General features: G+C 38.2%; 1 protein-coding gene across 1 annotated transcript; it reads right to left on the reverse strand.

Moving 5' to 3' along the window:
• Positions 1-1,872: 1,872 nt before the first annotated feature.
• On the reverse strand, positions 1,873-10,973 carry ccnk (cyclin K). The gene is made up of 11 exons (XM_039693212.2): positions 10,824-10,973; positions 9,697-9,976; positions 9,473-9,554; positions 8,718-8,849; positions 8,522-8,627; positions 8,337-8,394; positions 6,248-6,417; positions 5,233-5,435; positions 4,908-4,941; positions 4,711-4,779; positions 1,873-3,493 (listed from the first exon to the last, which is right to left on the reverse strand). Exons 2-11 carry the CDS (start codon positions 9,897-9,899, stop codon positions 2,925-2,927), a joined length of 1,626 nt encoding a protein of 541 aa, XP_039549146.2. The 5' UTR covers positions 9,900-9,976; positions 10,824-10,973; the 3' UTR covers positions 1,873-2,924.
• Positions 10,974-27,925: the final 16,952 nt, after the last annotated feature.

Consider the following 27,925-nt stretch of genomic DNA (forward strand, 5'->3'; position numbering starts at 1 on the left):
TATGTAGGTGCACATTATGCTAATGTTAATATAACTATTACATTTGCTTAGTTATAATCAGTTATAATACTTTAGACACTGATCAGCCACAATATTAAAAACCAACTGTCTAATTTCATGTAGGTCCCCCTCGTGAGGCCAAAATGCATGGATCCACAAGACCTCTGAACGTGTCCCGCAATATCTGGCACCAAAACACTTACACAATTTGCGAGGATGGATTGGATTTGTTGGTTTAGTAGATCCCACAGATGTTTAGTCGGATTGAGATTTGGAGGTCAAGCCATTCCTGAACAATTGTTACTGGAATGGTTCCCCCAACCCTACACATTTTTGATGTAACCTTTTATCTTGACACACCCTATGAGGTCTTGAGAGTATTTTACTAATGAGTGGGTAATGAGTTGAATCAGGTGTTTTATTGGTGAGGGTTGGGAACCACAGAAATATCCTGCTGAAAGAGGCCAACGCCATCAGGAAACTCCATGCTATGAAGAGCTGTACTTTGTCTGCAACAGTCTTTAGGTAAGTAGTACGTGCCTTGTAACGTCCTCATTACTGAACTGACTTCAGCTGAACAAATGCACTATTTACAGCAGATTGTATTGTATTGTATAAAGCTTTATATTCATGAAGGTTTGGCCGCATGCCCATATAGGCACTTTCGGCAATGACAGGGGTCATCGTGGACATTGGACCCTCAGACTGATTGGACCAGACGGGCTAGTCTTTATCAATGAGCTTTGGGGACCTGGGTTCACCGGTTGGCCTTCCTCGCACCACTTTTGGCAAGTACTAACTACTGCATACTGGGAACACCCTACAAGACTTAGGGCCCTTTCACACCTACCTTGATTGATCCGGACTTTTCAGTTTGGTCCGAATCAAACTTACCACCGGTTCAGACCAAACAGAGGAAATTTGGTCTGACGAAAAGAGGTAACTGTTAGTCTGGGTCCGGGGCAAACTGAACAAAGGTTTGGTTCGTTTCTAGTGTGAAAGCATTTCTGTATGGTTCGGACGTTCAGACCTTTTACAGGAAGTTCTGGTGGTACCCAAAACGCCAAAAAAAAAAACAGAAGGTGGAAGGTGAATGAGCCGTGTAGCACATGGGGAGACGAGGTTTTTAATTGAAGTATGGTCAGAGAATGTCTAATTGAAGAGAATTGGCACTGGCTGGTTACTTCCGGGTTCTGGACTGGCTGCAGTAACGCGTCTCTGTCCATGCGGGGGCGCTCGCGGTCGAGTGCAGAATGAATGGGAGTCAATGGGTTTTCACCCCCATAAATCCACTTTTCTCAGGATGTAATTTTTTGTCAAGTAATTTGAAAGTTGCATTCAAAAGGGAGGGCTAAGAAAATACACTCAGCTGAAAATTGCATTTTTAAGTTCAATTATCTGTTTTAAAAATCCGTTCAAAAATGTGATGACGTCACACAATAGCAGAATGCTTGCGTGTTCCGGCCAACAACGGCCTAACCTGTAAGAAATCTAAGAACATAAGTACTCGTTCATTCGACCTTTGGCCTATAATCTATATTGAACTTGCGGAATCAACAATAAAATCTATTTTGATTTAATGACAAGCAGGTGAAAGAGACACATTTAGCTGTTTAGCCCCATAGACTCCCATTCATTCTGCACTCGCCCGCGATCACCTCCAGTGGAATTCTACTGGAACTGCAACCAAGATGATACACAATAGCAAGGAAGCGCCAAGGCTCTCCGTTAGATGGGCTCTGTTATGGTCTCATGACTAGTCGTAAAAAGCCTGCTTGTTTATTCCAAAACAAAATTAGTTTCTCTGGTAATTGATAGCATGACAGTGGTGGAGTCAATAATTTCTTTAACACAAGAAAATTTAATAAATGATCAAGGGAAAAAACACTTTTATTATCTGCCTAAAAAAAACAGCAAACACAAGGTGGCTGTGCACAGCAAGTCCTTTACCAATCAACTATTAACCAAACTAAGGCACATACGGGAAACTATCATACTAACAATGTCCATCAATCAATCCACTTAAGATGCCAGAAACGCATCTGAATAAGAGGACTGCCAAATATGATTTTGGGGATATTTTCCCCTTGTTGCTAAGAAAATAATATGAATTCTGCAACACAACAACTAAAAGGCAAAGCCAGAGGCATGTGAAGACATAACATTGAGGAAAAAAAAGGGTTTCCCTAAAGATATTACAGAATAAATCATATGTACAATCAAGAATTCATAATTCAGAAAGGTGTTTGGAATGTTAGTGGTGATGTGAATGAATTTAAAGGGATAGTTCCTCCAAACTAAAACTTCTTCCATAATTTATTCACTCTCATGTCATTCCAAACCTGTAAGACTTATGTTTCCAGTGTACAAAAAGAGATCTTTCCATACAAAAACCATTTATATTGACCAATTGACCAGAATGAGAATGAATAAAAAATAATTCATACTACTATATTCCATGTCTTCTGAAACCAATGAAATGCTTAGTGTGAGGAACTTCAAGGCTGAAACCAGCTATAAATCAATTGGACATCAGATGATTCGGTCTGTGCTTAAGAAAAAGACCAAGTCATGGATCACAAGTCCACTTTAATGTGAGGTTTTTTTGTCCTTTTTAGAGAAAGACAACCAATATCCATGAAAATTTGACGAAATTCACTCAGATTTAGAACATGAGGGTGATTTTGAGGTGAACTATCCCTTTAATTCGGATAAGTGGAGAGGAACCCTGAACCCAAGCGGAAGTCTGCTGCAGTTCACGGCCTCCCTGACACTCAAATTCCACCAGTGTTCAACTTGGCAGCTGAAATGTCTGTCTCATCCTGTGAATCCTGCATCCGAATACATATAACCTAGTACAGACGGTGTATATCCTGTACACAGGCACATGTATCATGGGTGTGAAGAACTGATTTCACCACCTCTCATCTCATCCACGCCCCTCTGTTCATTCCTGCCACGGGCGGCATGGCGTGGGGGGGCAGCGGCACCTGAGGTTGGCCGGGCGGAGGAGGGTACCCAGCGGGGGGGAGGCCCATGCCCGGAGGGGGCACGCTGTGCCCGGGTGGCATGCGTGGGGGTGGAGGGGGGTAGCTGGGGTTGTAGCCTGGAGGAGGGTAAGATGGGGTGGGCGGGGGCAGATTGGGAGGAGGGTAGGTGCTTGGGGGAGGGCCTGGAGGCGGGGGGTTTTGGTGTGGATAGACGTGCGGGTGGTAAGGGAGCCCGTAGGAAGGAGGCATGGGAGCGTAAGAGGGCCCTTCGGTCTTCATCATGGACTGCAGACTCTGAAACCCCTCCCCGGACATGTACGAGCTGGACGTGGACATTCCCATGATGTAGCTGGAGGGGGGAGGCGGGGGAGGGCGGTGCGGTAGAGGGGGCGGGGCCCCGTGGGGCAGGGGAGGAGCCGGCCCTTGTGCTGGGTCCATTTCAGAGGGTGTGGCTGGTTCCGCTTCAGCAGGAGGCGCTGGGAGGGCAGAGGGAGCCTTGCGATCTGTGTGTGGGCAGAGTTCAGACAAGCCTTTAGCATCAATAGAGTCCTAGATGAAAACTCTAACAGCAATTTGGAAACCCAAAAAAGGTGTTGCAAACCTGTATGAGTTTCTTTCTTCTGCTGAACACAAAGGAAGATATTTTGAAGAACGATTGTAGCTTTGGCACCATTGACTTTCATTGTATTCTTTTTTTTTTCTACTATGGAAGTCAATGGTGCCAAACAACTGTTTGGTTCCAATCGTTCTCCAAAATATCTTCCTTTGTGTTCAACAGAAGACAGAAACTAATACAGGTTTGCAACAACTTGAGTGAGTAAATGACGAAAGAATTTTTACTGGAGTATGCCTTTAAAATGTAATATAAAACAATATTTATATTCAACAATATTTGATTTGTAACCTTAAATATACAATACTAAAATGTATGGTCTTCATTTCTTTTTTATCTGAAAGTCTTTTCGTCAATTATTTAGCAAAAATGTGTGACAACGATGACACTTGGCAATCTGATGCTTTATTATTAGTATAGCTACTTTCCTCCGACAACGGCTCTTGTTTTAAGGTAGAAAAAAATATTCATTTTATTTCCTAATTTTGAATATCTCAAATTTGAAACGTCTTGGAGGCTTCTTAACTATTAGTCAAATTCAGGGACAATGATGTCTTTTATCGCTGTCACTCTCCTTAAATTCTGCTAGTGTTGTCATGGTAAAGTTGAATATGTAGTATCTTTTATTATTATTTACTTGTTTTATAACTGATCTGGTCCATTTGTATATTCTCACCTTATGCATAATGTCACACTGGGCTAAAATCTGATTTGACCTCCCTTGCCTGTGCTTTCTGTTGAGGTTAACTGCAAACTTGAATGTAACATTTTGTGTGTGTGTAGGTGTGTTTGGTTCTGTTTATATTACAATCTTCACCTTACAATATCAAAATCTTCATTTTTTTTATGTTAAACCACTGATTTCTTATTTTGACGGAAAACACAGGGGCAAAAGTACCAGGTTTTTGTCTAAAGTACCAGGTTGCAGAGTAATCTATTATGTAGCATTTGATCATTTCAGATTTTTCATATTGCCCCATTGGGCAAATCCCGTATGTTATGTAATCGAATCAGATTACTTCGTATTTTGGTTTATGATGAGTAATGAACATTTATTAGTAATAAAGATTTATTTTGCTGCCTATTTCAAACTACAGAAAGCCTCACCTGGGGGTTGGGACACAGGAAGAGGGGGCATAGGACTCTCCAGGCGGGGTATCTTAGACCCAACTTGCTCTGAAACAAAGACAAATTAACATTTAATAACATAAATAACATTAAATAATTAATAATAAAAAATCATCTCACAATAGACATTCATTATCATAATACAATATAATGTCCTCTACATGTGAGTGGTTTACCTGCTGGAGCTTTAGGTTCATCTTTAGGAGAGACCTACAAACCAAAATAAGTTGTATTTAAACATTACGTCGCTGAGACGTTGGTTTCATATCAAAAGTAACAAATAAAGCACATTTCATTTTCAGCAAATTTCTAAATTGTTAACTGCAGCGCTATACAGTTTCTGTAAAAGCCACAATTTAATGTGAATCAGTTTTAGGCAAATCCCTGGTAAAGAACTACACTACCCATAATCCCTGAGGGAGAAAGCACCTTAGACCCACCAATTAAGAAAGTTTGAGACACAAATTTGTGTTTCCCAAAATATATTAGTATATAACTTACGTGTTGGCGTTTAATCTTGGCGGGCGGGCTGGCCTGGGGGGAGTTTTTCTTGGAGGGGGGTTGAGCGGGAGGGTTCGGCACACCTGACTGGCTGGGCTGGGCCGCAGGAGGGGGCGGGGGTTTCTCCTTGTCCTGCATTTGAGGCTGCTGGGGGATCGGCTGCTTACCCTGCGAGTACAAGTCCAGAATCTGGTGGCAGATGTCTGTAAAACACAAGAAAAGAGTATTGAGATGAAGAAAAACTGGACGTGGGCTGTACATCATGCTAACTGCTAGGGTTAATGTTACCACACTACCAGTCAAGAGTTTTGGATCGGTATGATTTTTAATGTCTTGAGCATAACAGACTCGACTAGAGCCCGACCGATAAAGGATTTTGAAGGCCGATACCGATACAAATATTTTTGGGTTTTAAAATCCGATATATCGGCCGATATTTTTATTTATTTTATTAAATATTGTTGGATTTCACACTAACTTTTCTGCACAAGATACGTTTGATACTTTTTCTCTATGTCTAAATGCTCACTCCTCGCAAGTATAACTTACATTTTACAATGCAGGGACTGTAACTATAGATATGCTAGTTATAAATACAGTAATAATTACTTTATTTAGGCAGAAAAAGTTCATTGTGGTTTCCAAGCTCATTAATGTTAACGTTAGCCGTCTTCCACTGATGATAGTGGCATTAGCTAGCTTTGTGGTTAGCTAGTCTATGATGAGCCATAATTTAACAATAGATAACATCATACTGCAAATTGTAAAACATACATTTTCAATATAACAGGCCAAGGAGACATGATTAAAGCGTGTTTCGTCCGTTTTTAATTTATTTTTTAAATATTCATTTATCGGCCATTATAACTGCCGATACCGATATTATGGAAAGTGCCTAATATCGGCCGGCCAATATATCGGTCTGTTTTAGACTCGACTCAACTTTTGACTGGTAGTGTAATTGATTATTATGACAGAGGGACATAGAGTGAGTTTGTCAAACCCATTCTCTCACCCTCCAGCAGCTCCACTGGCACATCTTGTACAAACTGCTCCCACCAGCGGCGGGACGACTGCTTAGACGTCCACTCCTGAATGTCAAACTTACAAAGCCGGCCGGCAAGGTACATGACGGCCACTGCTATGATCTCAGGCTCCCACTGAAGGGACAGCATTGTGCAGAGACTGGAACATGCGGCACACAAACATGTTAGAGTCACAGATGATGACATTCAATATTTTGCTAGCAAAACGAAGCCTTTCACATTCTTTTGTTGCTTTTTGATGCAAAATGAACAATGTCTGAAAATAACAAGGTTTCAATGTCATTGATGATAGTTACATATAGTTACACAATATGTCACATATTGTGCATTACTTAGCTTTGCATTTATGGAAATGTACCATTAGAGGCTGTTTAGACGACAGCGTTTCACTAAAAACGTAAAACTTGCTATGCGCTTTCGCCATTCATTTACACGACAATGGCGTTTTGGGTGCCTGTAAACGCAAACTTTTGAAAACGGGTTTCAAAGTACAAGTTTTTGAAAAGTCTCCATAAAAAAAAAAAATTAAAACGCGAACGCGAACATCTGAAGACAATGACGTCATGCACACAAATTACGTGTTCAGTCTATAGACGAATCCGACGAGCGTTCTGTGTAGGCTGCCATCTTGTGGCGCCGCCATTACTGAGCTGTTACACCAGCATAGACATGTGCACCGGTATGTAAACAAACCTCGGTGATAACGCGAACGCACCCTCGATGACAGCTACAGACAGGCAGAATGACTTGTTGGGTTGATGATGTTAGACAGCGGCCTCCAATCACAGATGAAGGTACAAATGATCTTACAGAATATTTATGAAAATAGCTTGGCAAGCTAGCTAGGCTAACGTTTGCTAACGAGGAAACTATAAAAAGATCTGTCCATTTGGCAACAATAAATAAATGAATAAATGAAATCAAAAAACAAATTCATGTTTTTCATTTCTGTCCATTATTTATCTCATTTTTACATTGCAACGGGCATGGGTAAGGTAACGTTACAGCTAGAAAGTATACATAATATCGACCAATTAGTGTTTTTAAACCATGGAAAGAGATCAATATAACAGCAGGAGAACAATTATGTCACATAACGTTACATTTAGCTCAGGAAAGCCATTTAATGACCATAGCATGTTAATTGAATAGAAAAAATAGCAAGAGAGGAGATTTTGCTGATCACTATATCACATATTTATTATATATTTTTTTACTTATGTCATTAAATAATTGTTATTATACGCGAATGTCCACGTCTTGTACTCGCCCAGGAAATCTTTGTAAACCGTACGGCACCAGACAAGGGCAGTCGACCCGGGGTATTCACAATGTTTTCTCTTCAAAATTGAAATTTTACTGCCACCATTGAAACAATTTATAACGGAAACTGTTCGCACTCGACATTATACAAGGGGTAACGTTGTAACGTTAGTGACAGTCGTAAATTGCGGGCTGTTTATTCCAGTGGACGCAAGTTGAAACTAAAACAATAGGAGGCAATGGCGCAACGCTACCCAGCAACAGCTCAGTAATGGCGCCCGCTTACTTCCGGTAGTTTCACCGGATTCGTCTATAGTGTTACATCGCCATCTAATGGCCTGGCAGCAGAATACAGCGTCTTTAGTCGTTTTCGCGGTTCTGTGTGAATGGTGTTTTTGACCACGGCGACATTGACAAATTATTTTTTATTTTCAATTAGATACATTTTTGTATCTCCTGTTTTCATTTTAGTAAAAGTGTTAGTAATGTTGTTGTTTTAGTAACAAGTTTTTGTTAGATTAAAAAAAAAACATTTTATTTAATTTATTTCAATTTTTTATTTTTTTTAATTTACATTATTTTTGATTTGGCAACTAGATTAAATAAAATAAGTTTAAGCTTTTTAATATTTTATTTCAGGTAAAAAAAAAATATTTATGGTTAATCTTACTTAACTATAATGACCATTTTATGGATATATGCTGAATGATAAATGTGGACAAAAATATATATAATTAATAATACAAATAATGAAAATACAGTTTCATTGCTGGTAATAAATAAAGTCAATCCAACCTGTCATTGACAAACGTCCACGCCATCTGCACAAGCTTCTGAACTTTGTTCTTGTCACCTAAAAATTAAACCATCCAATGAGCAACAACGTCACAAAGCAGCACTATATTAAAAAAACAACATCTTCAATTGACTTCTTCAAATTCAAAACGAAATTGTATATTCGGTCTCAAAACTAATAATACCTTTGAGCTGTTTGGCGTAGCGCAGCAGAAACTGGTAGGGGTGTTCAACTTGTAAATCAAACTTGATTGTCTGGAGTAAAATTCTTTCCAAGACCATGACCTCTTCCTGTGGAAACATCCCACGAACAACAAGAGATGTTTAATACAGTGCTGCCATGACAAGACTGAGAGTTTGTGTGTTGAATGGGTTACAAACCTTCGGATCATCTCCAAACTGTGCGAACTGCACATCAGTGAGCAGACTACGAGCAGTTTTGATGATGTCTTTACATTTCTTGGGGGTTTCTTCTACTTTACCAGCCAAGAAAAGACAGCAAGCACCGGTCACCTGTGGAGGGAAACGTGATTCAATTTAGAGTGTGCTAAAGGCTCCTGCTAACTTTCAACTGAGATGCTTTTAGCTCCCAAAAATCAATCAATCCCGGGACAGATAATTAAAGAGATAGTTCACTTTGAAATAAATTTTTGGTATATTTTAGCTGAGCTCAAGGGCATCCAAGATGTAGGTTTCTTTGTTTCCACAGTATTTTCAATTTTGATATTTTTAGGTCAAACCGTTCTTGTCTGTCAGTCATATAATGGAGGTCTATGGTCACCACCTCAAAGAGCATGCACAGAGAAGTCCAAATTAAACATGATTTAATGACTCGTAAATGTAAGTACACACTGATGGCCTAAGACACGAAACGAGTGGTTTGTGTGAGAAAACAAACAGTATTTATATCGTTTTATCTTAAGTAACCATAGCCACAAAACGCCCGCACCCTCAGATGTTGGTTACGAGAAGTAAAAACGACATAAATACTGTTCGTTTTCTCAAACAAACCGCTCATTTCGTGTTTTTTAATTGCCTTTTAGCTTTATCACACACACACACACACACACACACACACATATATATATTTAAGTAAAATATACATAAAATAGCAATGACCAGCATGTTGTACTTACATATCTAGGGAATTGCTTGAAAGAATGAAACATGTAAAAACGATGAAAGTATGTTATTCCAGTCGCCAGAGTGTCATAATGTCTTAAAAATGGGGTTAAGGATAATATCAAACTCCTCTCAGTATTTCAACCTCAGTCCTACACAGATGTCAGCCGAGCAAGACGTACTTGCACTAAACTGCATTAAAAAGGTAGAAATGGCAGCATTAAAAGTAAAAGGATACAGTCCCAGACGTGTACCGACGTCGAATATGAACCGCGCCCCCTCTCGCCTGTACCGGGCTTCTGTGGCTGGGTCCAGGCCGTCCGACTGGGACGGGGTGTGGGCCAGATCCTTCTTGTCCCAGTACCAGCATGGCTTTGTGTGGTCCAGATTTGTGGCAAAACTTCCAAAAGTGGCGTTAGAGTTCTCCTTGCCGTCCTTCATTTGGAAGGAATTGAAGGATAATGCCAAATTGGACTATCAGTCCGCCGTTGAACAGCAACAATCTGTACTGCAAAAGACTTAACATATCATTTAGTTATTATTTATGGGGTTAGGGTTATTTATTTAACCTCAAATATGCTTAGAAGACAAATATATAGAGACAATATTGACTATCTAAATGAGAACACAAAAACTTGAACTGAGCTGAAAAATAACACTACTGTTTTTTGGTAAAGCTGCTTTAAAGGTTGTTTCATAACTTTACTTATTGAACTGAATCGAATCAACATGCTTGACAGCTGAAAGTTGTTTCATAATTGATGAATTTTAACACTGTTATATTCTTGTGTATTACGGTGAAGCTGCTTTGAAACAACCTGTAAAAACTGTATCTTGTAAATATAGAAAATTCTAAATTATATTAAAATATGCGTCATTTACTTTAAGCAAACAATTCATTTCTTATTTACTTCGTTCAATTAAGTTAGGGTTGAATGACGTGGAGATACTCGGGGTTTATAAAATAGAACCTATTTCATTGTATTAACATTAGATATCAATGCTGCACCATGGTTATTTAAAGGGAATTCACAATAAACAAGATCAGCTTAGAGTTTGTGTAACATATTTAAAGTTTAAAACACTTTAGTTTCGTGTTGACATCAGTGACATCACACTGAAATCCATTAAATACCAAATCTTTCAGAGATCGCTGATCACGTATCATATTATGTTACTGAAGTAGCTGAATATACATATGCATGTGATGATTATGTGAAAATCGCTGTTTAATCTCTAATCCTTCAATTAATTTTGACATTAATAAGACAGTGGGAGTTCAGCGCTTCTAAAAGCGTGAGCAAGATCCGATCAATTACTTCATTTAATAAAAAACATATAACATACAACATTCATTCATCTTACCGTTGTAATATGTGACACGATTGTGATATCGATGAGGTTGGCAATTAGGTAAAAAAATTAATCTTTGTCAGCCTCACATTCGCGACATGGAAGCGGCCATTTACTCTGGTCTTCTTCTGACACTTCTCAGCGGCGCTAGTGTGCGTCACGAACCCACCAGGAGCTTAATTAGCGCACTCTGCAGGCCTGGAGAAGAATGCATGAATCTGCTACAGACGCAACACAACAAAACAAATCAGAGTCACATGGAGCACACATGCAGGACAAGATAGAGCCTCTGTCTTGTGCTCAGGCAGCACTTGTTATTGAAAATAACGGAGGCAGCAGAATAGACCATTTCACAAGATGTAAACAACACTGGTCCAGAAACACTTCCTATTTCAGTTTGTAACTGTTTTCTTTATTTCACATGTAAAGAAAACATCTGAAAGATGTTTGTTTAACTTTTTGATTCAGTTTTAAATGTTCTGTTGGTTGTATTTTATCCCAGCTTTTAAAAACTGAAACAGGAAGTGCTTCTGGACCAGTGTTGTTTACATCTTGTGAAATGGTCTATCCACAAGTTTCCTACGCCCCATGAGGCCTTGCGTCAAAAGTGGGCGCGACTTCCGTTTTGAAGTAAACAAAGCGCGATTTGACATGCTTGACACTCGTTCATTCAACAGTTGACAGTCATTAAAGTTATAGCGATCCAAACTAGCTAACGATGTGGGAACACAACCTCAACGAAATTCAAAAGGGTGAAATAACAGTACCTTTACCATCCGCAGTAGTTGATTGGCAGTATTATAATAACATTATTAATAATCAATACTCATCAAGGCATGGTGACAGACAGTTGTGCGAGCTGACAAACAATTAAAATAAAAAATACACACTTAGTCATTGTGCTTTGGAGTTTATTCAAAATTATAAATGAATGTGCTGCTTGAATACATTAACTGGCACATTTGGTATTCTGTCAACACAGGCTTTGATCCTGAGTTTAGGTGTAACATCAGTAGCGAACAGCCAATCACATGCTGATAAAACTTTATGGAATATTAAGAATTTAAACAAATGTACACAGGAAGATTCGTCGTCTTTTGGGAGGTGATGGAAACTACAGTCGTTGGCAGGATCACTCTGATTTCGTTTTCAGCTTATGTTCAAAACAATCACGTTTAAGCCACTGAATTAGTTTAATCCGGTTATACATACAACCGCGAACAGCACATGTTGTCCCTGAGCTCCGTAACGACATCTCTCATAAAGATTTGCGTCTTTAAATAGTAAAATAATTATCCGAAAAACAGCTAGCCTCTTCGCTAACTAACACACAAAATACCATTGGAATGCTACTTCCGCCGCATCACCGGAAGTTTCACCCACTTTATTTTTTACAGGAGCGCCCCTCAAAAACTTGTGGATACACAAAATGCACCAGACCTCGAGTCTTCCACAGAACTGAGGATCCCTAAAGCAGAGGGAAAAGTTGAGGGATTGGTGGGAGCATCAGAGGCAGAAGAACATCCAAAAGGGAGTGTCTGTAAGTCCCTTATATTTTATGTTTTTACTTCTTTTAAAATTTAGTCAAACAAGTAAACATTGTCTTTAACTTTGCTACTATGTTTTCTAGGCCCTCAATTTAAAATCCTTTTATATTTCAAAATAGTTTTTTTAAAAGATACGCCTTTAGATTTAGTCTGAAAAGCACCCATTAAACCTGCCCAGCCCGAACAGACTCTTTAGCCCATGCAGGTCACAGTCGTAAAAGAGCATTGATTAGACCCTCCTATCTCTCAATTTTACTAAGATTTAAAAACTAAATACTTTAATGCAAATCAAAACCTTTTCAATTCAGACCCCTCATATCGAAATGCTAGAAGCAACTTTTCTTTAGATTTTCTTTAAAGAATCCCTCATTAAATCTGGTCAGCTTACATGATTATGTCTATTCCTTCAACAGGACAGTGCTGGAGTGGACAGGTCAGCCTCACAAAAAAGCAGCGGATGGCGATCAAAGTCAACGACCAACAGTCGGATCCAGGCAGCGAAGACCAAATGGACTATTTATCTTGCTTATTTGAAAAATGTTGTGTCATTTAAAATATTTAACCCTCAAAAGTGACCGGACACCTAAAAATGAAACTTTCTCCATCCCAGTAAAACCAATGCAATAATATTTCTATAATATTTATTCTTTTTAATTTAGTATTTTGAAACAATTTAATTGAATTTATTAATATTTATGGTTTATTTTTGCCATGGAAAAATAGATATATTTTTCTATATATTTATTATTTTTTTCAAAAAAATATTAATGCAGTATTTTAGTTTAATATAGAGTCATTCAGAAAAAAAATATTTTTTGAAGAAAATTAGCACCATCTGGTTACAGTATAGAGAAAAAGCATAGAATCATGATGTAACCACTAGATAGCATGTACAGCTCTCTATGGAGAGGCATGTGAATTCCCCAGCTGTTTATGAACACATTTTTTTTGTTGTTGTTGGTGGTGGATTTGAATATATAGTTGAAACAATCTCAAAAACTATTTCTTATAAAAAAAATTGACAAAAAACAAAAATTCACAAAATCATTTGGCCCAGATCTGGCCCAGACATGTCGTAATTCCTCTGTCTTTTGGCTCAACGGGCTAATATCGGCACAGCTCCGTTTTCTCCTCTTCTGGACCAGATCTGGATTCCTTCATGGTGATTTGGCCCAAATGTGGGCCAGTTCTGGTCCAGCTCTGTTTTGGATCTGGTCCAGAATCATGCCGGATCAGGGCCAGCTCATATTGTAGACCGTACACACACACTCGCTCTCTCTCTCTCTAAGAAGTAGGCCTACACATATCTAGAATTTCAAGAATCTTCTCACATGATCTAATATCTTATAGTCTTATGCCACTGATATTTTTTACTGTTAGGTTCTAACATGAAATGCTTAGGCAATAAGAAGTTGAAAGTCCTGCTTCAGAAGTTTACACTAAAATGTACACTTTACACTAAAACACCACCTGTGTTAACACTAATTCCATATTAAGTACCGTAATGAGTCAAAAAATGGCTTTGTGTTTTTTAATCAAAATACATCTTGCTTTAATAGTGATTTTACTGGCACAAATATCCGTTGACCTGACTAATAAACAAAGTGAGGGACGTTTATTCCAGCAAAAGTTTTTTTGTTGTTGTTTTTTTACGTTGTTTGTTTACTGTGTATTATGCAGGCATGTGCTTCAAGTCTTCCTTTTTAAAGTCGTAATATTCTTTATTTAGTATTTTTTGTAATAATTAAAAATAATTATTAATTAAAAAAAAGACTCCAGTTTCTGTTACATCCTAACATCCTTGCCTTTAGCAAATTCATGGTAATTGGAGAGGGGGTTTTGGCTGTGAACTACTGAAGAACTTGGTAAGGTTTCTATTTATAGTTTAAATCCAGTCCCTCATTTGTTTTGTTTTCAAGTAATAACTTGATCATATTACTATTTTTTTAGGCTCTGTCAGGCGTTTTTGATATTCATGTTGTGGACATGGACATGATTTATGTCTTCAACATCCATTGTACGTTTCCTAGTTTAGGGTCAAAATGGCATTGACATATCACTTGTTATTATCTATGAAAAAAATGGGACCGTACATTTTTGGAAAAAAAAAAAGTTTAATTATTATTATAATTAATAATTAGCATGACGCCTGTATTAAAACTCTTACTTGTTTTAATACAGTTCATCAAATACCACATTATGAAAATAGTAAATTTGCAAATAGCAAACAGTTAAAAGCACTATTATATTGTAACAAAATTATGACTTTACACATAAAAAACAAAAAAATAAAACAAAATAAATGAATATGTACTTAACATAATTTCCATTCAATTTCCATGTAATTTCCATTAATTACAATGGGTTTTTTTTACCTTTTCAAATATGATCTTACTGTATGTTTGTGCTTTTGAAAATGTTACTCCTCTTCTTAGGCTTATTATTTTGCAGTTTAGGTTCATATTGAACAGAAAGTATGGGCTTTGTATGTGCAATTGGTTAGTTTTTGTTTGCACCCAGTACTTTCACCCACATGGTATAATTAAGATGTGTTCAGGAATTATGCAACCCTGAAGTATTTTTTGAAGATAATAGTGCTTTCGGGTTAAGTTAAGTAAGACGACTCAACGCCTGTGATGAGACGACTCAACGCCTGTGAAGAGACGACTCTGCGATATGTTATGGCGCCGTTTTATTCATAAACAATATTTATATTTAATATTTATATTTAAACAATATGAATGTAAGCCAGAGGAGAACTGGCCCCCGACTGAGCCTGGGTTCTCCCAAGGTTTTTTCTCCATCCAATCTGATGGAGTTTGGTTCCTTGCCACTGTCGCCTTGCTTTTGGCTTGCTTTGAGCTTGCTCTGTTGGGGTTATTTAGTGTTTAGCAATGTTGTTGATCTGTGTTGTGCTACTTTCATGTTATCAGTGTGAAGCTGCTTTGATACAATCTGTATTGTGAAAAGCGCTATATAAATAAATGTGACTTGACTTGACTTGACTTAAGTTACGTGATCAGTGTAGTTGCAGTGCCTTTTTTGTCTTGCCTTTTTTATTTCTGTGGTCAGCTCTAGTTGAGGACAAGACAAGAACTCCTGGTCACTTTAGAAAGTCTTTAAAGAGCAGCTGAGTTTAAGGCAACACTAAGTAATATTTTTAGGTAACACTTTATAATAACTGCACACTATTAATCATTAGTTAAGCATGAGTAAACAGTTAATTCATCATTTATAAAACATTAATAGACATTAATATACAGTTTATAAATATAGCTATACATGTTTTTTCTTGATTTATAAGCATATCTATAATGCGTTTAATGATTGTATTTTCATACTTTGTTAATGATCAATTAATAATTTCTAAATGAAGTATAGCATTATTTACAGTTGTCAGTCATTCATAAGATCACTTAGAAAGTGTAAGTAAATGTAGTAAATACAGGTAGTTATAAAGCATTTAGTAGTGGTTAGTTAACTATTTTTGTGACCTAATCTAAAGTGAGGACTATGCATGCCTTGTAAAGCATTTATAAAGGAGATTTAAAGACTCGTATATCTTCTAAACAGTAAAATGTAACAAACACAACGCAGTGATACAGAACATAGAAATATTTAACAGCCTTTAAAAATGCTTTACAAGGCATGAATAATCCTCACTTTAGATGAGCTCACGAACACAGTTAACTGACCACTACTAAATGCTTTATAACTACCCAAATTAATCCTTAATTACAGCATTAATACATGTTAATAAAGCATTTATTAACACATTAAGTAACCATCACTATATGTCTGAATCATAAGATTTATGAATGTACATTTAAATAGTTTATTAATCATTTACTTACTCGCTCTAAGTAATCGTATGAACCACTGAAAACTCTTAAATAACTGGTTAATAAAAATGCAATTCTTCATTTAGAAATGACAAATTGATCATTAATAAAGGATGAAAATACAATTATTAAACAAATTATAGATTTGCTTTTGAATCAAGAAGAAAGCATTTATAGCTGTATTTATGAACTGCTTATTAATGTCTATTAATGCTTTATGAATGATGAATTAATGGTTTACTCATGCTTAACTAATGATTATTAGCGTGTAGTTATTATAAAGTGTTACTTTTTTACTTTAAAATAATGTTTTCAAAATCGTTTCACTGGTTCTTCAAGTCGTGACATGGTGAAATGCACTTATGCCACCGCTTTTTGGTCATTTATCTGATAAAACCACGCGTGTTTCTGTGGTCCGAATGAGACGTAAAAAAAACTACAAATTTGACTTGCTTTTTGGCAAGCAGTAATGGACAATTCCGCTTCCAACCTCTAGGGTGACCGCAGAGGAAAAGTTACTTAGTGTTGCTTTAATATCACTGGTGTCACCCACAGACTCACTCAAGGTAAAGACTGGACTGATGTATCAGAGAAACCAAGAGCACTTTTTGATGGACTGTTATTCTAAGATATTACTGCTTTTCTTTCAGGCATGGCTAAATGAATCATCCCTGCTGTTTTCATTGCTGGTATGGATTTGACCTGAGAGGAGTTTTACTCCCTTAATTCAAATTGTTGTAATTGTAATTTCCCCACGTTCTTTTCCCCAACAGATTTTAAAATTGGTGAAAAAAATGTAAAAAGGTGAATCGGAAACACAGACTCGTTGAACCATGCTGATAACGGCGGAACTTGCGACCATAGTTGGCTAACGATGCTTTCGGGAAACGCACCCCTGTTTGAGCTACAGCATTATGTAACACAGTCTCATCCCAAATCGTCATATAACTGACGTTTTGGGACGTATTTTGACCATACGTCAATATCCGCCTTTTTAGGGCCCCCTTAAACGTCGGTAGATGGCGATCCCGGGCCGTCATACAACTGACGCTTTACCTTTAACGTCAGTTAGGTGACGGGTTAGGTTTAGGGTTAAGTTTAGGTATGGGGTAGAGTTAGGATCCCATAACCTCATCTACCGACGTTTAAGGGGGCCCTAAAAAGGCGAATATTGACGTATGGTCAAAAGACGTCCCAAAACGTCAGTTATATGACGATTTGGGATGAGACCGGGTTGCATTATGCGTCTCCAGTTATCACCTGCTATTGTTTTTGGAAAATGATCTTAAATAATGATAAATAATCTGTATGTTGATAACAATGATGTTGAATGTAAATTTCCTGCACCAGTCGTCCAAATGAGGTCCAAAAAAAAATAAAAAAATACCCTGTTCACAGGTCAAATGTTGAACATCAGTTTGACATCCAAGTTGGGTCAGGGTTGGATGTCCAATTAGTGGACCAAGTTTGGACTTCGAATAGATGTCCAGAATTGGTCATGGACCGACGGACCCAAAATAGACATGATCTGCACTTCTATCCGATGTCCAAAGTTAAGTGGGTATGACTAATCGTGCACGTTTAGAAATATGGCATGTGAACTGTGTATATTACGATGTTATGATGATCTATATGCCTTTCTCTAGTGAAGTTCAAAGTTGGGATAAGCATTTCTAATGATACTGATTTTTGGAAGGCAGACTGAGATGGTGAACGGGAACATGGTTTGAGGAACATTAGCAACACATTATTAGCTGTTTGATGAAGTAGTCAAGCAAAAGGCTAATCATAATTACCGTTATGTGTCCGTCATTATAAAGAGCCATAATTACCACTCTGATATATCAACTTCGTAGACAAAACTGTATAATTCACTTTTCTACTTTTCCTTAAAAGTTTCTAGTTTATTTTATTTTATTTGTTTATTTAACAGAGACAATATGCATTGTTACACTAGACAACCGATGCTGTGTACATAGAGCATGTAGCGTATAGTTTGCGGCCCGCGGCCCTGGTTCAAACATATACTGTACATACAAGCTATTTTAAGGCATGAATAGTTTTTTCACAGATAAATAAAGTCATTTTGGTGATCAAAGATGAGTTTTAAGGGATGCAATTATTGACATGTGACTTTTTGTGTGTATTTGAGCAGGAAATATGTGACAGAGAGCTCAATTCAGTACTCATGCTCCAGAGAGATTGCTTTGGGTGCACACAGAAACCCAGAATGAGTTGACCTCTTACACTTTTTCAGATTTATCCTTATACCTGCTATTCTTTCTCCCAGACATTTACATTTTTAAAGGGTTAGTACATAGTATGTATTTTTTCCTATCATGGTAGTCAATGGGGAATGAGTTCTGTTTGATTAAAATAATGGTCAGTAGTTAACAAGTAGCTATGCAGGAAGTAATAGGTAGTACTGCATTAACACCGAAGTTAATACTATTAACTAATATGGAAGCAATATTAACTAATCATTAAGTAATAGGTAATTTAGTACAAAGGTAGTTCCTTGGTAGGTATTTGATTGTTAATAAAGAAATATATCCTCATTGAGAACTACTTGTGAACTAAGAAATAATAACCAATTAATTACTAAACACAAAAGTAACATGTCTAAAAAGTGAACAATTGTGGGGGTTTTACTCTTAACGTGGTCATTACATTTCAGAAGCATGTGCCTCAAATGGGTTCTTTGTGGAAACCAGTTTATGAAGTTTATATATCCTCCCAAATACATCAGCTAGGTTGAGATTGTGACCACTACTCTTGCCAGGATGGACGCATGTTCTCTGTTTATTTAAAACTTAAACATAAAATAATCCTAATAAAGACAGTTTTTAAAAATAAACCTTAAATAATTAGGAAGTGATGCTGACAATCTCATGATTGGATTAGTTCACTATTATGAGCTCTATTGAATGTCAGTCACATATATCTCAGACTCCAAAGACCTATAACTTTATGTTACAGTGGCAATTAGCATCTTTAATGAAGAAATTGGCTGCATTTATGTTACGATAAGCGTAAACAGTGTTTGTTAGAATATTAGTGCCTCACAGAACCTGTACAGTATGTGTCAAATATAAAATTAAATAACTTGTATCATTTGTGAAAAACATGTTAACTCCTAACTAACTACAAGCGTTACCTTGTGTAAACATTGCGGGATGACAAGGTAACGCTTGTAGTTAGTTAGGAGTTAACATGTTTTTCACTTTAAAATAATGGGCCACATCACTAGTAGTTCCTGCGGGATGACAAGGTAACGCTTGTAGTTAGTTAGGAGTTAACATGTTTTTCACAAATGATACAAGTAATGTAATTTTATATTTGACACATACTGTACAGGTTCTGTGAGGCACTAATATTCTAACAAACACTGTAATCTGGTAGATGTGGTTTTGCGCTTATCGTAACATAAATGCAGCCAATTTCTTCATTAAAGATACAAATTGTTTTTGACAAGTGAACATCAATGTTTATATTCATGTCATAAGAGAAGTCCTCCTCAGGCAGCTACTGTAACATAAAGTTCTAGGTTTTTGGAGTCTGAGATATATGTGACTGACATTCAATAGAGCTCATAATAGTGAACTAATCCAATCATGAGAGTGTCAGCATCACTTCCTAATTATTTAACCCTTTCATGCATAGTGGTCACTACAGTGGACAGGTATTTAAAAAGCATTTTCTTGAATTTGCAAGGGTTTTGATGGGAAAGTTGCACATCAATCTCTTCAGTGGACCCTGGTGCATCATCCTATGCATTGCAACAAAGTTATAAGCCATTGAGTTTTGATTTTTTCCCCCTCAAAACCAAGATGGCCAATGGCCAGTCAGACATGCCAAGGTGCTCCGGAATATCCACCCATTCCTTCTATCCTAGGACACTCTTGTAGGTAAAAAAAAAATATTGCAGCATCAAGCAGTATCTAATGAGTCATATCACAGTAAAATTTTCCAAGTTTTTATTTTAGATTGGGAGAAAAATCTGATAAATCACCCGTCCACTATAGTGGACCTCATGCATCAATGGCTATATTTTAGCTACAATTTATACTTATACTGTGAATATTGTTTTTGAAAATACTTAATCTGCAGTAACTTTTTTTGACTGTAAATAAATGTAGTTGTATTATTAGAATGTAATTTTCATTGACGTCTAAAAAAGTTATGTAATTACATAATTTGTGACTTGTAATGCATTACTTTACTCATTTCATCAAAAAGTAATCTAATTACATAATGCATTACTTCTTAGATCCAAAAATATCTGTTTACCTATGTTTCTTTACTCGTAACATCAAAAAGTAATCTGATTACACAATGCATGTTACTTGTAATGCATTACTTGTTGGATCAAAATTAATCTGATTATGTAATGCATGTTACTTGTAATGCATTGTTAGATCAAAAAGTAATCTGATTAAATAATGCATGCTTGTAGTGCATTACTTGTTAGATCAAAAAGTAATCTGATTATGTAATGCATGTTACTTGTAATGCGTTTCTTTATTCGTAACAACAAAATGTAATCTGATTACGTAATGCACATTACTTGTAATTAATTGTTAGATCAAAAAGTAATCTGAGTAGGTAATGCATATTACTTGTAATACATTACTTTACTCGAAACATTAAAACAAATCTGATTATGTAATGCATGTTACTTCTAACACATTACTTTACTTGTAACATCAACCAAATAATCTGAATGCGTTATGCCTGGCCCAACATTGCTCATTTCAGATGAGATTTAAAAAAAAATGTATCACTAGGTTTTCTCAGAAGAGGGGCTTTGCTAGAAATGTGTCCATCTCTAACATAATCAGAATTATCAGCTAATAAGGGTAAATTGACATACTCTGGCACACTGGAGGGAGCATCTGAGTGTTTCCACAATTGTACATTGACAGGCTGTAGACATTTCTGATGGAATCACATCATCATGTTCTGATATCCAAGATACACGAAGTGCAACTTGTATGCAGGTCAATTGCCTTTGCAATATTTTGGATTTATATATATTTTTTCATATATTTTATAGTTTTCACATGATTTGATGTAATTGTATTGATTAGTTTGTTAAATACACATAATTTATCTGTTTGATTATTGTATTATGTTTAATACAGTATCTCTTCAGTTTAAACTATAAATGCATGCTGTCCACTCAAGTGGACATCTGAAAATCTCTTTGAAAAATTTGTTTAAAACAAAATCAAATCAAATCTTGTTTTTCATGCCCTAAGGGCAATAAAAACACAAAGGAAAAAAATCCTGACTGAGGTTATCATAATTCATGCATGAAAGGGTTAAGATTTATTTTTAAAAACTGTCTTTATTAGGATTATTTTATGTTTAAGTTTTAAATAAACAGAGAACATGCGTCCATCCTGGCAAGAGTAGTGGTCACAATCTCAACCTAGCTAATGTATTTGGGAGGATATATAAACTTCATAAACTGATTTCCACAAAGAACCCATTTGAGGCACATGCTTCTGAAATGTAATGACCACGTTAAGAGTAAAACCCCCACAATTGTTCACTTTTTAGACATGTTACTTTTGTGATTAGTAATTAATTGGTTATTATTTCTTAGTTCACAAGTAGTTCTCAATGAGGATATATTTCTTTAGTAACAATCAAATACCGACCAAGGAACTACCTTTGTACTAAATTACCTATTACTTAATGCTTAGTTAATATTGCTTCCATATTAGTTAATAGTATTAACTTCGGTGTTAATGCAGTACTACCTATTACTTCCTGCATAGCTACTTGTTAACTACTGACCATTATTTTAAAGTGTTACCAAACATTCTTCCAAATATCTTCCTTTGTGTTCAGCAGAACAAATAAACACATAGAGGTTTGGAACAACATGAGGGTGAGTAAATACTGACAGAATTTTCATTTTTGGGTGAACTAACCCTTTAAACGTTTTATGGGACATGTGCAAGTGTATGCCAACTTATGTCCCGCCGGGAATCTCAGCACATTACAATTCAAATGTGTGCTTATACCATGAAGGACATCAGTTCTGACTAGATCTCTTCCCAAATCGTCCCTCTCTAACATTTGGTCTTGTTTTAATTTGTTGACAAAATGTTAATAGATTTTCAGCACAGTGTTTGTTATTCGAAACCGGTTTTATTGCGATATTGAAATCACATCGAACATTATTGCAATCTTTAATAAACTGGTTCATTTTACAATGCATCATTGTAAAAAGCATAATTGTTTGTTACAGGTTAAGGTTGACTAATTGTGGTGTCACAGATGAAGGTTGACCTGATCCGGCTTCAGCTCTGACATCAAACCCTTCCCACCTGAGAGATCTAGATCTGTCATTTTAATACCGTAGGAGATTCAGGAGTGAAGACGCTTTCTTATCAAATGACTGTAAGTATATTTGTTTGATAACACTTCACAATAAGGTTTAATTTGTTAACATTATTAACTACATTAGTTAACATGAACTAAGAATGAACAACAATACTTCTAGTTATTTACAGTACATATTTAAGATCAATATTGTATCTGTTAACATTAGCTAATGCACTGTAAATTGTTTTGAATTAACCGACAAACAACAACACAGAGGTTTAAACAAATTTCGACAAATCAACATGTTCAACAAAAAAGTGAATACACCTGAATTGCATTTAATGTATTATTTTAATAGGTTAATAGATCCTTTAAGAGTTAAATGGAAAACAACAGTAATGTTGCTCTATAATATTATACAAATATTAGACATTTTACTGTTGGCTATGGATCTTCTAATTTAAATGCATGCAACAAAATCCTATTTAAGGACAATGTACAGCATGCCTGCTCTCAGACTGTCAGCAGAGGGCAGTACTGTCTGACAAACTGCATTGTGCCATGGTCTGTCTTACACTGAGCACAAACTGATAAAGATGGGGATGGGCGATATACCACTTATTTTGTTTTCTATATGATACCGATACTTTCAAGGCCAGTATCGTCGATACCGATACTTCAAAACTGAACTTTTAAATTAGAAAATTTCTTAAATTATAGAATTATTAAGATTAAAATGGGTAAATATACCGACTTAACATTATATTTTGAAGGTATTTTAACATTCAGTATGCCTTAATTGGAATTTATTACATTATATTTTTATTTACACTTGCTTACAATGCTTACTTGTAGTGGTAACCATGAAAATCTACAAAATACTATAGGCCTATTTGAACTATAATCACTGTAATGTTCATTTTCATGAGGGACTGCCAGTGACTGCAACCTTTTTATTGTGACTGTCATGATTCTGCCATCACGTCGCTGATTTTTCCTAGTCTTGTGGCAGGATCATGGCAGAACCATGTTTTCTGTGTAAGCACATGGCCATTTGTTTGGGCTGTGTGCTTGCGTTGTCTCGTCTCTTAACCCCGCCCCCTCGTTATCCTTGTTTAGTCATTATTGCCCTGTTAGAGTCAGCTGTTTCCCTCATTAGTTTCTCCCTATTTAATCCTCTTGTGTTTGCTGTCCTGTGTCGGTACATTGTCTTCCTTACCTTGTCAAACCTCGTGTGAGTCTAGCTGTAAGTTCTCTGTTGATCATCTTGTAAGAAGTGTGTATCTAGTCTTGTCTGTGAGTTTATTACCTGAGTCTAAGTTTAGTGTTTGCTACCTGTTCTTGTTTTGCCCCATCGTGGGTTTTGTTTTCTGTTTTTGTCATTAATAAAACCTTATTTTGAGTTACTTGCTGTCTGCAATTGGGTTCATCCTTCCCGCCACATGACAGAATGTACCGACCAAAAATCGAACCCAGCAGACGTGCAGTCCTTGTCCGCTTGCCTTCAGCCTTCTGACCCGGAACTGTGGTGGCGCTCAGCTATTGCCGACAGTGCCAATGGCAAGCTTCCTTTTCCTCCCCAGGGTGAGTTGACCCTAAAGAGGTACGCCCAGGTCATTGAGGAGAGAAGGTTTCTCTTACCAGAGTCCCTGGTCAACCGCTACCTCGTCGCTGGTCTCAAGGTCCTCCCTCCCCTTGCTGAACGAGAGAGTTTGGTCCGCCGTCCATTTCGCAGCATGGTGGACTACCTGTCTCGTAAGGAACAGCTAGGTCCCACTGGATCTTCACCTCCTGCCACTCTTCCAATCATCCCCGAGGGCCACGTGTTAGCTGTCGTGACACTTGAGGACCAAGCCTCTTCCACCCTGACTCCCAACCCACCACCTGTGCTCGTCAGCCCCCGTGGAAAGCGTGGAAGACGTTTGTCGTGGGAGTCCGCGTCGGAGTCATCCTCCACGGAGTCCCCCTTGCCTGCGGTGGTCTTCCCAGCGCCTGCTTCGTCTCCCTCTTTGCCCCCCTTACCGTTCTCTGGCCTGGCTACGGACTCAGCTCCGCGACCCAGAAGGAAGAGGAGGAGGAAGAAGGGAGCCTCTTGTCCTCCAGCAGGCGCCGTCCCAGAGCCCGCTCCAGCAGGCGCCGTCCCAGAGCCCGCTCCAGCAGGCGCCGTCCCAGAGCCCGCTCCAGCAGGCGCCGTCCCAGAGCCCGCTCCAGCAGGCGCCGTCCCAGAGCCCGCTCCAGCAGGCGCCGTCCCAGAGCCCGCTCCAGCAGGCGCCGTCCCAGAGCCCGCTCCAGCAGGCGCCGTCCCAGAGCCCGCTCCAGCAGGCGCCGTCCCAGAGCCCGCTCCAGCAGGCGCCGTCCCAGAGCCCGCTCCAGCAGGCGCCGTCCCAGAGCCCGCTCCAGCAGGCGCCGTCCCAGAGCCCGCTCCAGCAGGCGCCGTCCCAGAGCCCGCTCCAGCAGGCGCCGTCCCAGAGTCTACAGTTGTGAGTGCTGCAGAGAGGGAGGCGGTCGACTCTGCTGCTGAGGCTGTTATTCGCTCTATTTCAGCTGATCAGGAGATACCGATTGTTACTGCTGCAAGAGCCCTGTCCAAATACCTGTCTCGTCTTGCCCAGATCTTAGAAGTCCCTGTCTTGTCCCCAGACCCTGTGCCAAGCGCTGTAGAGAGCACTGCTCCCAAGCCAGCAGCAGAGAGTGCAATTACCAAGTTTTCTGCAGAGAACGATGTGTCCGAGTCTGCTATGGAGAGCGCTGGTTCTGAAACCGAATCTGAGAGCCCAGCATTGCCTCTCAACACTCCCCGGTCGCCTGCAACATCCCCAGTCATGTGTCCTGATATGTCCCCTGCTGTTCCCCCGGTCTGGTTTCCTGTTACTTCACCCTCTGTGCCCCTGTGCGTTTCCCCGGTCACCCCTGTCACCACATCACCCCGGACTGTCTCCTCTAAGACTGTGCCTCATGTGTCCCCATCCAAGTCTGCCCGGATTCCTCGCCCTCAGCCCTCGTCCCGTAAGCCCAAGACCCCTAGTCCACCCATCCACCCTGGACCTTCCCCCATGAACTCCTTTGTTCCCCCGCCCCCCCTCCCGTGTTTGTTATTTTTATTGTTTCACCCGAACCCTGTTATAGTTTTTTCATGTTTGCCAATGTTGACGTTTGCTATGTTCTGTTGGTTTTTGTCTATGTCTCGTTCTGTCTTGTCTTGTGCTTAGTGTCCATTTGAGGAGCGTCTGGTAGCCGCTCCTTAAGGTGGGGGTTCTGTCATGATTCTGCCATCACGTCGCTGATTTTTCCTAGTCTTGTGGCAGGATCATGGCAGAACCATGTTTTCTGTGTAAGCACATGGCCATTTGTTTGGGCTGTGTGCTTGCGTTGTCTCGTCTCTTAACCCCGCCCCCTCGTTATCCTTGTTTAGTCATTATTGCCCTGTTAGAGTCAGCTGTTTCCCTCATTAGTTTCTCCCTATTTAATCCTCTTGTGTTTGCTGTCCTGTGTCGGTACATTGTCTTCCTTACCTTGTCAAACCTCGTGTGAGTCTAGCTGTAAGTTCTCTGTTGATCATCTTGTAAGAAGTGTGTATCTAGTCTTGTCTGTGAGTTTATTACCTGAGTCTAAGTTTAGTGTTTGCTACCTGTTCTTGTTTTGCCCCATCGTGGGTTTTGTTTTCTGTTTTTGTCATTAATAAAACCTTATTTTGAGTTACTTGCTGTCTGCAATTGGGTTCATCCTTCCCGCCACATGACAGTGACAGTGTATGATTTATAATAAAATTAGTTACAGAATAGAACTGTGAATTTTTTTACATTCAAAAAATAATTTATTTGCACAAACTATGTTGGCTACAATTTAAACAGAAAAACATACAATGTTTTGTTCTGGGCTGCGTTTCCCAAAAGCATCAATGGTTTCTTGTGATGCTTTAGGGAAACGCAGCACTGTTTGAATGCATTGTCGGCAGTGTGTCAAAGAACGTATATTGACAAGAAGTGAAAGCTAATAGAACGTTCCATTGCAACACCAGCACCTTGCAACGCATCCGCCATTTTGGGGTGAAAGCGACTCGGCAGCGGTTCGGCATTCATATATTATACAAATATTTAATCCAGTGCAGAGGTCATTTTTAGGTTGAAATAATTAGGTAATTATTTTAACTAACAACAGTTAACATTATGTGAGTTAAAAAGAAGTTGCTACTTAACCAGGCTTTTTCCCCCCACGAGACAGGGAAGTTCAAGGATTTAATTAATTATATTACTCTCCACATAAAGTTATAATAACATTAAACCGTTTCCAGGAGGTACATAACGTTACAAGTTATCAATGAAATAAATTAATTCAGCAGTATTTTTGCATCTTATATGAATGACAGTTAAAGCAAGACTATGTAAACAAAAAAACACAGCCACTGTCCAAAGTGTGGCAATTAAAGTTATAGGAGAACGTACACAACAATGCATTGTGATCTATAAGATCATTATAGGCCTATGTTTGTAGCATGATCCAGGGGATTAAAACATACAAAATATATTCCAAGCCTTGTGCAGCTGGTAATTAATAATAGTAGTAAAGGTGTAAAGTTGCATAAAATGGAAATACTCACTAATGAAAGAAAAAACTACCTCAAAAAACTGTTATCTGTGCTGTTGTCCAGCAGTTGGAATTTTCACCCCAAAATGGCGGCCGCGCCACCTAGTGGCTGTTACCAAAAAAGCATCAGAGTTTCGCCTCTTGTTCCTCTATACTCTTGAGTGCTAACGCTCTCTGTGATTGATTGCTTTCTGACTTGCAGCATTTGCATCTCAGATAAGCAGGAAAATAGTTATACTACACAATTATTTACTAAACAGGTTATTCATCCAATTCATTGCATATTGTACGCATTAAACTTCTTGTCAAATAAACAAAATCACTGGTAAAAAAAACAAAAAACTGTAGTATCGATACTTTCGATACTACATCAGTATCGATATATAGATACTTGTATACTGTATCGATACGCCCATCACTAATAAAGACTGAATTAGGGGAAAAAAGACACTGATATTCACGTCAAGTCAAGTCACCTTTATTTATGTAGCGCTTTTAACAATATGGCCTGTTTCAAAACAGCTTTACAGTGATAATTAAGGTAACATAGATTTTTTTGGCTTTACAGGAGCTTTTTAATAAAGTTATTGTCCAGCTAAAGTTAGTTTTGATCGTTTCAGTTCAGTTGCAAAGATCAGGGGCGCTAACACAACACCGTTCTAACAGAAAACCCTTAACGCGCTCCGGCCGCTCATTCACACAATAACAGTGCCTGGCGGCTCGATATACTTATCTCTGCGTAAGCTTTAAAACGCAAACCTGTGAAAATGCTGGCGGCGTGTGCATGCGTATTACGTGTTTA

The sequence above is a fragment of the Pimephales promelas genome, chromosome 13, assembly GCF_988280905.1.
Source record: "Pimephales promelas chromosome 13, fPimPro1.hap1.1, whole genome shotgun sequence".
Taxonomy (NCBI): domain Eukaryota; kingdom Metazoa; phylum Chordata; class Actinopteri; order Cypriniformes; family Leuciscidae; genus Pimephales; species Pimephales promelas.

Excerpts from the sequence above, each read along its gene's own strand:
- ccnk (XM_039693212.2), bottom strand. The coding sequence starts at position 9,899 with ATGAAGGACGGCAAGGAGAACTCTAACGCCACTTTTGGAAGTTTTGCC. Across the intron at positions 8,850-9,472 it reads TCAAGCAATTCCCTAGATAT|GTGACCGGTGCTTGCTGTCT; the intron begins GTAAGTACAACA and ends TTCCCTCCACAG. Across the intron at positions 4,780-4,907 it reads TGAACCTAAAGCTCCAGCAG|AGCAAGTTGGGTCTAAGATA; the intron begins GTAAACCACTCA and ends TCTTTGTTTCAG.